Source organism: Oncorhynchus masou, chromosome 31, assembly GCF_036934945.1.
Source record: "Oncorhynchus masou masou isolate Uvic2021 chromosome 31, UVic_Omas_1.1, whole genome shotgun sequence".
Classification (NCBI taxonomy): Eukaryota; Metazoa; Chordata; class Actinopteri; order Salmoniformes; family Salmonidae; genus Oncorhynchus; species Oncorhynchus masou.
Window position 1 is genome coordinate 7,152,800 of NC_088242.1, and position 13,412 is coordinate 7,166,211.

At 41.5% G+C, this 13,412-nt stretch overlaps 1 protein-coding gene across 8 annotated transcripts in view; it reads left to right on the forward strand.

The window, feature by feature from the left end:
* The window catches only part of LOC135523378 (calcium-activated potassium channel subunit alpha-1a), a 225,342-nt gene that overhangs the window by 186,728 nt on the left and 25,202 nt on the right, over positions 1–13,412 (forward strand). For all 8 annotated transcript variants that reach the window (XM_064950017.1, XM_064950010.1, XM_064950009.1 and 5 more), the window contains one exon: positions 7,290–7,383. In XM_064950017.1, coding sequence (XP_064806089.1) covers positions 7,290–7,383 — 94 coding nt within the window. The remainder of the gene's footprint in view (positions 1–7,289; positions 7,384–13,412) is intronic.

Genomic DNA, 13,412 nt, shown 5'->3' on the forward strand with positions numbered 1-13,412 from the left:
CAAAACCAATCAAACAGCTATCAAAACCAATCAAACAGCTATCAAAACCAATCAAACAGCTATCAAAACCAATGGATCAAACAATTATTCAAACTCCAATCAAACAGTTTAAATTTACCAAAACCAATCAAACAGGTACCAAAACCAATTTCAAAACCAATCAAACAGATTGCTATCAAAACCAATCAAAATTATCAAACAGGTACCAAAACCAATCAAACAGGTACCAAAACCAATCAAACAGGTACCAAAACCAATCAAACTACCAAAACCAATCAAACAGATTTTCAAAACCAATTCATTCCATTCACTTGTTTAGATTTTTTTTTTTAGATTGACAAAACATAATTATTGAGCGTTATTCTCTACGATTTCACAATTCATTCCAAGTATTGGATGACGAGACAACGTTACTATAGACCATCTAAAGTAGAGGGTCTTAGAAAGTCAGGACATCTGCCACAATGTGTTGTCCCTGCTGTAAAGCTGTGCGTGTTTGACGTGGGACAGATGAGTGCAGGAGGTTTAGAGCCAGAACCGTAATGTGTTGGACAGCTGACCGTTTAAATAATCATCTCTATACAAATTGGCTTCTGATCCCAGCTAGCTTTGGAAGAAGTGGAAAGATATTTTCTTTCTCCTGAGGGTATTGTTAGATTTGTTTGTCATAATAAAAATAAAAAAAGTATCTTTTTAACACTAGGAAACTAGATCAGTCAAAACTAAATAAACACATTGATTTTGCAGCTTTAATTAGGGATTCAAAATATTCAATTTGTTAGATTTGTTGTGATAAAATATGTTTCTTTCAGGTGTCTGTTGTGATTATTCTCATAGTAGAATAGTAGAACAATCAAACACCTGAAAGCCCTGCTGTTGACTAATTCATGTTTATTATGAATAGCAAAGTAAATGTCATATCTAACATTTTCATTTTAAGAGTCTACTTCTAGTGGTTTTAAGTGGTGTTTAATAACAATGAGTGTCTTAATTATTGAACTATTCATATTTCTATGCCATAAAGAATGAACCCCGACTTAAAATAATGGTGAATGACACGTCTGTCAAATAAAACTCCCGCTGATAGTCGGTCCATTATAAAGTCAGTTGAATTCAACCCCACAGCACCTAATTTACAGACAGTATAGACTATCAATATAGACTGTATAGACTATCAGTATAGACTGTATAGACTATCAGTATAGACTGTATAGACTATCAGTATAGACTATCAGTATAGACTATCAGTATAGACTATCAGTATAGACTGTATAGACTATCCGTATAGACTGTATAGACTATCAGTATAGACTATCAGTATAGACTATCAGTATAGACTATCAGTATAGACTGTATAGACTATCCGTATAGACTGTATAGACTATCAGTATAGACTATCAGTATAGACTATCAGTATAGACTATCAGTATAGACTATCAGTATAGACTGTATAGACTATCAGTATAGACTGTATAGACTATCAGTATAGACTGTATAGACTATCAGTATAGACTGTATAGACTATCAGTATAGACTATCAGTATAGACTATCAGTATAGACTATCTGTATAGACTATCAGTATAGACTGTATAGACTATCAGTATAGACTGTATAGACTATCAGTATAGACTGTATAGACTATCAGTATAGACTGTATAGACTATCAGTATAGACTATCAGTATAGACTATCAGTATAGACTGTATAGACTATCAGTATAGACTGTATAGACTATCAGTATAGACTGTATAGTCTATCAGTATAGACTGTATAGAATATCCGTATAGACTGTATAGACTATAATCTATGGTTCTTCTCTAGTGCTGATTTTCATTCTTCTCTGTCCGACAGACGACCCCTTTATCAAAAGGTCAACCTATCAAAACCAGTCTATTCGGGGCTCCAGAGTGGGGCAGCGGCCTAAGGCACTGCGTCTCAGTGCTAGAGGCGTCACTACAGACCCTGGTTCGATTCCAGGTTGTATCACAACCTGCCATGATTGGGAGTCCCATAGGGCAGCGCACAATTGGCCCAGTGTCATCCAGGTTAGGGTTTGGCCTGGGGCTGGCCATCATTCTAAATAAGAATTTGTTCTTAACTGACTTGGCTAATTAAATGAAGGTAAACAAATAAACAATAAGTGCACTACAACTCCACAACCAACGCAGCCCACCATAAAGCAGAAACAGTGGAGTAGTATTGCCCATGTCTGGGTCAATTCCTCTGGTCAACAACTGTAAAGGAAGCTTGCAGTCTTCCAGGCCCTGCAGTCATCCCAGTGTTAATGTATAGCCTCCGAGAGCTGGCCCAGGGGGCTGGCAGCAGAGGATGCCAGCAGTCTGCTAGTTAAATACAGACGTCAATCCAGTAACACCACACTGTACGTGTGAGAACCCTACTTGTGGTGCCATGCAGCACGGCGTGGCTAGTTTGGCCCCTGCTCACCACTAGATAACAACACACAACGTGTTGTGTTTTAGACTGCAGCTGAGTGGAGTAGATGCAAGCGCCCTCGGGTTGAACCTCAATGATACTAGCTAACATCACAACACTGAGGCTGCTGCTAGGCTGGAGTAGAGCACTGGGGTTGTAAGCCCCCTTGAGGTCTGGTGTAGCTAGGCTTTACTACACCCCGCTCGACACTGCCACATCGCATGTGTTTGTGACTGAGGCAGAGGCTGTACTGCTGGGGTGGAGTGGTTGCACGTGGAACATTCCTTGCTAATGACCCAGTGTGTGCAGCTGTCAGCTGGGAACGACTAAATATTGAACACACTGACTGAGGAATCTCCAGCCACTCCTCCCTTTGCTTCATTACTCGCTCCATTATACTGTCATAGATAAACAGCATTGCGATTGGAGGTTAGTCCATCTGAGGACCAGAATATTTTTTTTTGTAATTTTTGTTGTTGTTGCTCACTACCCCTTTTTCTCCCCAATTTCATGGTATCCAATTGGTAGTTACAGTCTCATCGCTGCAACTCCCGTATGTACTCAGGAGAGGCGAAGGTCGAAAGCCGTGCGTCCTCCCGAAGAACAACCCAACCAAGCCGCACTGCTTCTTGACACAATGCCCATTTAACCCGGAAGCCAGCCGCACCAATGTGTCGGAGGAAACACCGTACACCTGGTGACTGTGTCAGCGCGCACTGCGCCCGGCCCACCACAGAAGTCGCTAGATGTCACCTTGCTGTTTTTATTTCATTTTCACTGAACTGGCACTGAGGAGCTGTTCTTTCTGCTTTCTCTTCACGTGTAGAAATGTGATATCAGCTAGCGTAAAGAATTAGCCTGATTCATTTTCACTGGAAGGCGAAACTTGTCATTCTTTTTTTTTTCCCGCGAAGAGAAGAGCCCTGGGTAGGTGTAGTTTCATGTAGTGGTAAAGACGATGTCCAAGGGGCAGCTGAGCTGTGAATAAATCATAGTGGCACTCAGACCAATCTAATTACACGAGCCAAGGGCATCGGCAGTCAGTGTCATTAGGGCCTGGGAAGAGAGAGGAAACTAAAGACCAGCCATCTCCGATGCATTCAGACTTTGGAACAAAGGGCCCATATTTATGATGTCACCTCTGTGATATTTATGCTTTATTATCTTCATTAGATGAACGTTCTGAGAGATTTGCATCGCCAGCAGTAGAAGCATCTTGAAGTAACTGCCCGGGGTTCTCAGATTTCTATGAAATATAAAATATAAAATAGTTTTCCTTACAAAAATTGTTAATCTGGTATGTTAAAAACAGCTTTTCTTTGTTGGAATGGTGTGGGCATACCCCATCAACAGAATGGTGTGGGCGTACCTCATCAACAGAATGGTGTGGGGCGTACCCCATCAACAGAATGGTGTGGGCCCCATCAACAGAATGGTGTGGGCGTACCCCATCAACAGAATGGTGTGGGGCGTACCCCATCAACAGAATGGTGTGGGCGTACCCCTTCAACAGAATGATGTGGGCGTACCCCCCATCAACAGAATGGGCGTACCCCATCAACAGAATGGTGTGGGGCGTACCCCATCAACAGAATGGTGGGGCGTACCCCAACAACAGAATGGTGTGGGCATACCCCATCAACAGAATCAACAGAATGTGGGGCATACCCCATCAACAGAATGGTGTGGGTACCCCATCAACGTGGGGCGTACCCCATCAACAGAATGGTGTGGGCGTACCCCAACAACAGAATGGTGTGGGCAACAACAGAATGGTGTGGGCGTACCCCAACAACAGAATGGTGGGCGTACCCCAACCACAGAATGGTGTGGGCATACCCCAACAACAGAATGGTGTGGGGCATACCCTATCAACAGAATGGTGTGGGCGTACCCCATCAACAGAATGGTGTGGGCGTACACCATCAACAGAATGGTGTGGGGCATACCCTATCAACAGAATGGTGTGGGCGTACCCCATCAACAGAATGGTGTGGGGCATACCCCATCAACAGAATGGTGTGGGCGTACCCCAGAATGGTGTGGGGCATACCCCATCAACAGAATGGTGTGGGCGTACCCCATCAACAGAATGGTGTGGGGCGAATATGTGGGGCGTACCCCATCAACAGAATGGTGTGGGCGTACCCCATCAACAGAATGGTGTGGGCGTACCCCATCAACAGAATGGTGTGGGGCATACCCCATCAACAGAAATGCGTACCCCACAGAATGATGTGGGTCGTACCCCATCAACAGTGTGGGCGTACCCCATCAACAGAATGGTGTGGGCGTACCCCATCAACAGAATGGTGTGGGCAGAATGGTGTGGGGCGTACCCCAACCACAGAATGGTGTGGGCGTACCCCAACCCAACAAACAGAATGGTGTGGGCGTACCCCAACAACAGAATGGTGTGGGCGTACCCCAACAACCAATCAACAGAATGGTGTGGGCATACCCCAACAACAGAATGGTGTGGGCAACAACAGAATGGTGTGGGCGTGTGGGCGTACCCCAAAAACAGAATGGTGTGGGCGTAACCACAGAATGGTGTGGGCGTACCCCAACCACAGAATGGTGTGGGCGTACCCCAACAACAGAATGGTGTGGGCGTACCCCAACAACAGAATGGTGCGGGTCGTCCCCCAATAACAGAATGGTGTGGGCGTACCCCAACAACAGAATGGTGTGGGCGTACCCCAATAACAGATTTGTGTGGGCGTACCCCAACAACAGAATGGTGTGGGCGTACCCCAATAACAGAATGGTGTGGGCCTATAGCTGTCATAAAAAATATTCATGTGAGTAGAGTGCTGATTATCCCGCTCATCTTCCTCGAAACAGTTGATTGGCCAGCTCATCTTCCTCTAGACAGTTGATTGGCCAGCTCATCTTCCTCTAGACAGTTGATTGGCCAGCTCATCTTCCTCTAGACAGTTGATTGGCCAGCTCATCTTCCTCTAGACAGTTGATTGGCCAGCTCATCTTCCTCTAGACAGTTGATTGGCCAGCTCATCTTCCTCTAGACAGTTGATTGGCCAGCTCATCCACCTCAGAGAGAGGACATCATGTTCTATGAGGAAATAGCATGCCTTTTTAAAACGATCTGTTTGAGATACAAGTTTGAGATGGGATTATTGAAGTGTTTTTTTCTCTTATCCATATGCTTTGGCCACAAATACACTTAACGAGTCAACAACATTATTTGCATATAGGTTAACAGAGAATGAACTTTTACAAGGGATTGTCCCTGGGCAGTTCCTTTAAGTTTCTAATGAAATGATTTAATAGGACATGGACATATGTCTACTGAATTAGCATACATACTGGGGTTAATGCATGTGTCACAGTCAGTCACACACTCCTAGTGATACTTATTCCAAGGGGTTGATTTCATTGTACGTTTTTAAACTAGAATGATTCAGAAATGGCTTGAGGATGATTACAATTTATATACAAAACTTGAACAGATATATACAGTATCAAGGTAGAAATGGAAAAGTATAATTTGTAAATGTCATTAAATTGTGGGCTTGGTTTTTCGTGAGATGTTAAAATACTTGGGCGGCAGGTAGCCTAGTGGTTTGTGTGTTGGGCCAGTAACCGAAAGGTTGCTAGATCGAATCACCAAGCTGACAAAGTCAAAATCTGTAGTGGGTTAACTCCCTGAACAAGACAGTTAACCCACTGTTCCTAGGCCGTCATTGTTAATAAGAATTTGTTCTTGCCTAATAAACTGACTTGCCTAATAAAATAGATACTGTGTTGTTATCATATTATACGCACAGTATGTAGGATACTGTAAGATATTCAATAAGTCCGTTTTACAGTAAGTTCATTTTATAATAAGTCAGATTTACAGTAAGTTCATTTTATAATAAGTCAGTTTTACAGTAAGTCCATTTTATAATTAGTCAGATTTACAGTAAGTCCATTTGATAATAAGTCACTTTTACAGTAAATCCTTTTTATAATAAGTCACTTTTACAGTAAGTCCATTTTATAATTAGTCAGATTTACAGTAAGTCCATTTGATAATAAGTCACTTTTACAGTAAGTCCATTTTATAATTAGTCAGATTTACAGTAAGTCCATTTTATAATAAGTCAGATTTACAGTAAGTCCATTTTATAATAAGTGACTTTTACAGTAAGTCCATTTTATAATTAGCCAGATTTACAGTAAGTCCATTTTATAATTAGCCAGATTTACAGTAAGTCCATTTTATAATAAGTCACTTTTACAGTAAGTCCATTTTATAATTAGTCAGATTTACAGTAAGTCCATTTTATAATAAGTCAGATTTACAGTAAGTCCATTTTATAATAAGTCACTTTTACAGTAAGTCCATTTTATAATTGGCCAGATTTACAGTAAGTCCATTTTATAATTAGTCAGATTTACAGTAAGTCCATTTTATAATAAGTCACTTTTACAGTAAGTCCATTTGATAATAAGTCACTTTTACAGTAAGTCCATTTTATAATAAGTCACTTTTACAGTAAATCAATGGTATATTAAATGAGAAGCATGATGGTGATGGCATGTTGTATCGTTATGTTTAAACTAATTCAGACGATGTTCACATGCATTTTTATTGAGTTGCATTTTGGGGGATTTGTCAGGTCGTACTTTATCATGCATTACATCCGTCCCGTCCTTTCCCCTTCCTCACCCTGTGGTCTCCTGTTCCTGACTGTCTTTCCTCTTTTGCTTTGGGACCTTCTCTGACCTTTGAACCGATTGTCCTGTGTTGTCTTGGTGTACTAACTTACAGTTAATGTATAAGACTTACTGTATGTGATCTCACCTAGCCATTCCTCGGCTTCTCCCACTCTCGCCTGTTATTGCAGTGGAAGAAGAGCAGCAGTCAGCTGTTTCGCCTAAAAAGAAACAAGGCAATGGAAACACGAGGAACTCACCCAACGGTTCACCAAAAATGATGAGGTAAGACAACAGCTTCAAGAGAACACTATCTATCAGTACTGTTCCGTTAGTGTTTCTTTATATGTGCTCGGATTCAGGATCATAGGCGTTTGACGCTATTTTCTACTTCACAGTAGGGCCGTTAAAAAAATATGTATTTGTTTTTGCAGAAATGCCTTCTTGAACATGGAAACTTTTGTATGCATTGATTACAGACTGGTCTGGGATTTGTTAATACTGTATGAATTTCATAAAAATTATTATGAGCCTAGTTTAGCCAAGGAGAAAGCACTGAGCTATGTTGGCGAGAAAGGCAGGATCCCTGATTGGCTGAGATAATAATAGAGACACTACTTCCTGGAGGACTATACCATGCTGACTCATTTGTTTATTCTTAAGGAGATGAGTGGGGCTTAATTAAGAGGGTGTGAACGATGCTGACTCAAGTGATTTTTTTTCTCCTACTTGTCTCCAAATTGGGAGAACAAGTTTATCAAATTTACAAGATGCATAACTTTCCCATGTTTCCCCCCAACAGCAGTGTATGATATGCCATTTTGATTTAATCAGACTAAGACCTTTTCATGCTTTAGCTGAACCGGACGCTAACGCACCACAAGCTTCACTTTTTTTCTTCTTAAATCCAAGTCTGCAAAATTTGACACAGGTTCACCTTCCTGAATTCAGTCACAAGTCGTAACTTCCTTGATGATACACGTTACACAGAATAAGAACGAGAGCGAGACAGAGAACTCTCTAAAGCTGAAACATTTCTACGCTGTCAATTTGTCAGCTGTTAAAAAGACAAGACATAAGCTTCAATATTTATTTCATGAGAGAGGCAGACCGATCACGAGAAGCGGTTTGAGTAATACTCTAGCTTTAAGGCCTCAACTGTCACCCCTCCCAGTCCCATCCACATGTACTGGACCTTTAAACATCAGTGACACTAATGACAGCACCAACCAATCAGAGAGACTCCTGTGGCTCTATCGCCCCCGGCAACTCTATTGTAGCGATCCCTTTGAGTTCTATTTTTGGTTCACAAGACCACGTGTGATATGTCTCATCGCCATACAAACTGAAAATCAAATGCTACCTTGCTTTTATCTTGTCCCATGGAATTAATTGAGTGTTTATTGATTTTGACGGGTGATAGCAACTGCTATTCAACACGAGGCCATTAGAAGGAATAGAAGAGACATTATCATTCAAGGGGAAAGGTAATAGACAAACCAGATCAGAGGGAAGTCACATAGCAGAGTGTGGAACAATTGTAAAACTCTCTGCATAAAATATGATTGAATTCTACTGTACATTGCTATTGTATATACTTTGTGTAAAAGCAAGTTGTAATTGAAGGTAACTCGATGCTATTTATGATAATACCACAGTCCTACAGTTACCAACAAACATTTGCTCACCTGCTTACATGAGGAAAATCATCTTTGTACAGTAACTAAACTAATACAGTATACTGATCTGATCTATTACTGTATACAGGTGAATCTGATTCTAATACAGTATACTGATCTGATCTAATAATGTATACAGGTGAATCTGATTCTAATACAGTATATATGTGGTGAATACAGTATATATGATCTAATACAGTGTTCACCACATCATTTATGCATGTTTTCTTTGATCTGTTTGACTGGTAAAATTTATTTGGAGGCATTTGGCCTCGTCTGATTTGCTTCAAAGTGAACGTCAGAGCTGTACAGTAGCGCTTTCGGAGGCTCCTGGAAAGGTAGTCGAAGCTCTGGGGATCTTTTAATACTATTCAGACATTCAGACTTTTCATGTTATAGCCTTGAGCTAAATGGACGCTAACACACCGCAGTGTGTATGTACAGTGTTTATTTTGTTTACAGCGGCACTGTGTGTCTAAGACAATTTTTACCCCCCTGGACATGAAAGTTCATCCTATCATACTCCGCTGTTAGCCATGCTAATAGTGCTGGGTATACAGGTGGACCTAATCTAATACAGTATAACGATCTGATCTAGTACTGTATACTGATTTGATCTAATACTGTATACAGGTGAATCTGATCTAATAATGTATACAGGTGAATCTGATCTAATAATGTATATATGTGAATCTGATTCTAATACAGTATACTGATCTGATCTATTAATGTATACAGGTGGAATCTGATCTAATAATGTATACTGACCTAATCTTTCATGAAATACTAAGGTGCATCGTCTGGCTGCCTGCACTGTGAACTCGAAGAAGTGATTGTTTGCAGTAGCCTAAGGGATACTTTATTTCTACAAGCTGATAGAAAAAACATCTGGTATACGTATACCATGTGTTTTCTACAGGACCTGGGGGCCCCTCGGCCCTTGTAAATAAGTAATGATCAACAGATTGGCTGTGGGTTTTTGAAAAGCATGCCTTTGTCAGTTTGTATGATGGGGGGGAGGGGGGGGTTCAAAGCCATTGCCTGCTGGAGCGGAGCGGGGAGGAGTGAATGCTCATTCACAGCTAGGAGCTACAGTGCTCTTACTAAAGGGAATGCTGGAAGAGCCCATTTAAAATGCCCAGCTTCTAGCAGAGTTTCCACTCAGTTGAGCTGTCAACTCCTATGTTCTAAAATGCATGGATTTTATATGCTACTGATGTTTTATCTTTCATGTTGAAAGTTAATCTAAAATCCATCCATCACAGTGATAAATCTACAATGTACAGTAGCTAGTCAGAATAAATATTTACTAATTCGAATTTAAAAAATAAATAAAACATTTATTTTTATTTGGATCTGAAACCCATGTCATTCACAACAATTTCAACTCCACTCAATCTACGTAATGAAAATAATGAAACACATAGCCTACAGTGCGTGTTGATGAAAGCAATAATAATAGCTGTATTGTCACATACACCAGATAGTGAAATGTGTTCTTTTACAGGGTCAGCCATCGTAGTACGATGCCCCTGGAGTAAATTAGGCTTAAGTGCCTTGCTCAAGGGCACATCAACATTTTTCTCACCTTGTCGGCTGGGGTATTGAAACCAGCGACCTTTCAGTTACTGGCCTAATGCTCTAACCGCTAGCCTACCTGCCTCCTGGTAAAAAAAAAGAAGTTATAACACACTTTAGAAACACCTTTATGAAGACAAAAACTATAGAAATTATCCCTGGAAGTAGAATCAGCTGTAGAGATATTATATATAGGGGCTGTGTCCCAAATAGAACCCTCCTTCCTACATAGTGCACTTGGTTTTGATCAAAAGTAGGGAATAGGGTGCTATTTGAGAAAAGGACATGGCGATATAGCCTGATGATGGCAGAGAGAGAATGTGACGTGTCACTGAAGTAACAAGTCACATCTACCCCCTCGTTGGTGATTTCCTCCTGGCTGAGACGAACTCTATTTCCACAGAGCCCTTATGGGTCATGAGACAAAGTCACACAGCGTTAGCTCGCACTCATCCGCACCGCGACACACGTCATGTCGGGAACAGTGCAGCTGAGGCGAGCGGCTGTGTAGGTTTGACAGTGACTACGTCCCAAATGGCACCATATTCCCGACCATAGTGAATTACTAATAACCAGATGGACCCTTGGTCAAAAGGTAATGCACTATATAACGAATAGAGTTCCATTTGGGACTCACCGTGTCTGAGACTGTGAGAGATAGCTATCTTGGCAGACATAGTCTGTGCCTCACTCACCAGTATTGGCGGAGAGCGCAGATTGAAGTGACAGGCCTCCACTGAGTGAGTGGTGAAATGTGCTTGGTAATGAAATATGGGGTGGGGGGGTAGGGGGGGGGGGTGTGTGTAAAAACCACTAAATGTTTTCACTCTTATATTAACACCTGTTCTGTTCTTCCTCTCACCTTCCCACAGAGCATTAAAAAAAACACTACGTCAGGCCGGTCTTGTAAATAACAATTTGCTCTTGATTGGTCAAATAAAGGTGCTCCAGCTGAAGATTTTTATTAGAGTATTGAGGCCTCTTGAAGTGTAAGAGATATTAAAGCCACATGTTAATATATATTTGATATGCTGTAATATGTAAACACATTACCTGGATGTCAACCTGCTTGCACCAATCCCTTGCATTTACAGTAACGTACAAACCCTGCCTGCCCTCAATTAATTTAATTAATTAATTCAAACATGAATGAATGAATTGCAATCACAGAAAATAGATTACAGTAAGTGTAGTGGTATCGTTAAACGGATCATGGTAACATACTGTAGTGTACATTTACAGGATTATACTGGCAGCAGAGTTGCCAGCATATTAATGTTATTGTATAATACAGAACTGTTTTTCTTAGTATAAAACATTATACAGCATCCCTGCTGTAAAGCAAAATTACAGTATTTATGTGGCAACTTTGCTGTGAATTTACAAGGGAAAGTTTTACAGTGAAGGCAACTACTGGACCAATTGCTAAAATATATGTTGATAAGCCAATGAAAGTGGTTCTGTGTGATGATCAACCATTGTGAGTGCAAGGCCAATTTTGTAAAATGTATTATCCTAAAATGTTTATTTTATTTTATTAATTTAACCTTTATTTAACCAGGAAAAGCCCAATGACACCCAGAGTCTCTTTTTCAAGGGAGACCTGGCCAAGAAGGCAGCAACAATCAAAACATTACAGAATTAAAACATACAACAACAACACGCAGTCTATTAGGCAGTGTTGCCTAATACTGTAAATGTCCTGGGGACTTTAAATAGCAACCACCTAGCAGACTGGGTATGGTAACTGCTGGTGGTGAAGGAGACCAGACTACAGAGGGGCTTTGTAGATGAAAACATACGTATCTTTCTGCGCATATAAAGTGAGGTCCAACCTACCATTTGATACAATGTGCAATGGCGGGTGAGAGACTGGGAAGCACAGGAATGCATGATAAACAGAGTCCAGTCTCTGTAAGACAGAGGAGGCTGCATGATTAACAGAGTCCAGTCTCTGTAAGACAGAGGAGGTTGCATGCATATAAAACAAGTCACCATAATCAATAACAGAGAGAAAAGTGGCCTGAATAAGCTTATTTCTAGCCATAAGAGGGAAGCAAGCCTCATTACAAAAATAAATGTTTAACATACACTATATATACAAGCGTATGTGGACACCCCTTCAAATGAGAGGATTTGGCTATTTCAGCCACTACAGGCATATACAATTGAGCACACAGCCATGCAATCTGCATAGACAAACATTGGCAGTAGAATGTCCTTTCTGAAGAGCTCAGTGACATTCAACGTGGCACCGTCATAGGCTGCCATCTTTCCAACAAGTCAGTTTGTCAAATTTCTGCCCTGCCCTGCCCTGCCCCGGTCAAGTGCAGTTATTGTGAAGTGGAAACGTCTAACGGCTGTCCTCACTACCAAGTTCCAAACTGCCCCTGGAAGTAACGTTGACTGTTCGTCGGGAGCTTTGTGAAATAGATTTCCGTGGCTGAGCAGCCGCACACAAGCCTAAGATCCCCATGCGCAATGCCAAGCGTCGGCTGGAGTGGTTTAGAGCAGTGGAAACGCATTCTCTGGGGGTGATGAATCACGCCTCACTATCTGGCAGTCCGACGGACAAATCTGGGTTCGGCTGATGCCAGGAGAACGCTCCCTGCCCGAATGCATAGTGCCAACTGTAAAGTTTGGTGGAGGGAGGAATAATGGTCTGGGGCTGTTTGTCATGGTTCAGGCTAGGCCCCTTAGTTCCAGTGAAGGGAAATCTTAATGCTACAGCATACAATGACATTCTAGGTAATTCTGTTCTCCAACTTTGTGGCAACAGTTTGGCCCTTTCCCGTTTCAGCATGACAATGCCCCCATGCACAAAGTCCATACAGAAATGGTTTGTTGAGATTGGTGTGAAAGAACTTGCGCATTGTCAGGGCTCTTAACAGAGGTCAACCCCATCGAACACCTTTGGGATGAATTGGAACGCCGACTGAGAGCCAGGCCTAATCGCCCAACATTAGTGCCTGACCTCACTAATGCTCTTGTGGCTGAATGGAAGCAAGTCCCTGCAGGAATGTTCCATTATCTAGTGGAAAGCCTTTCCAGAAGAGT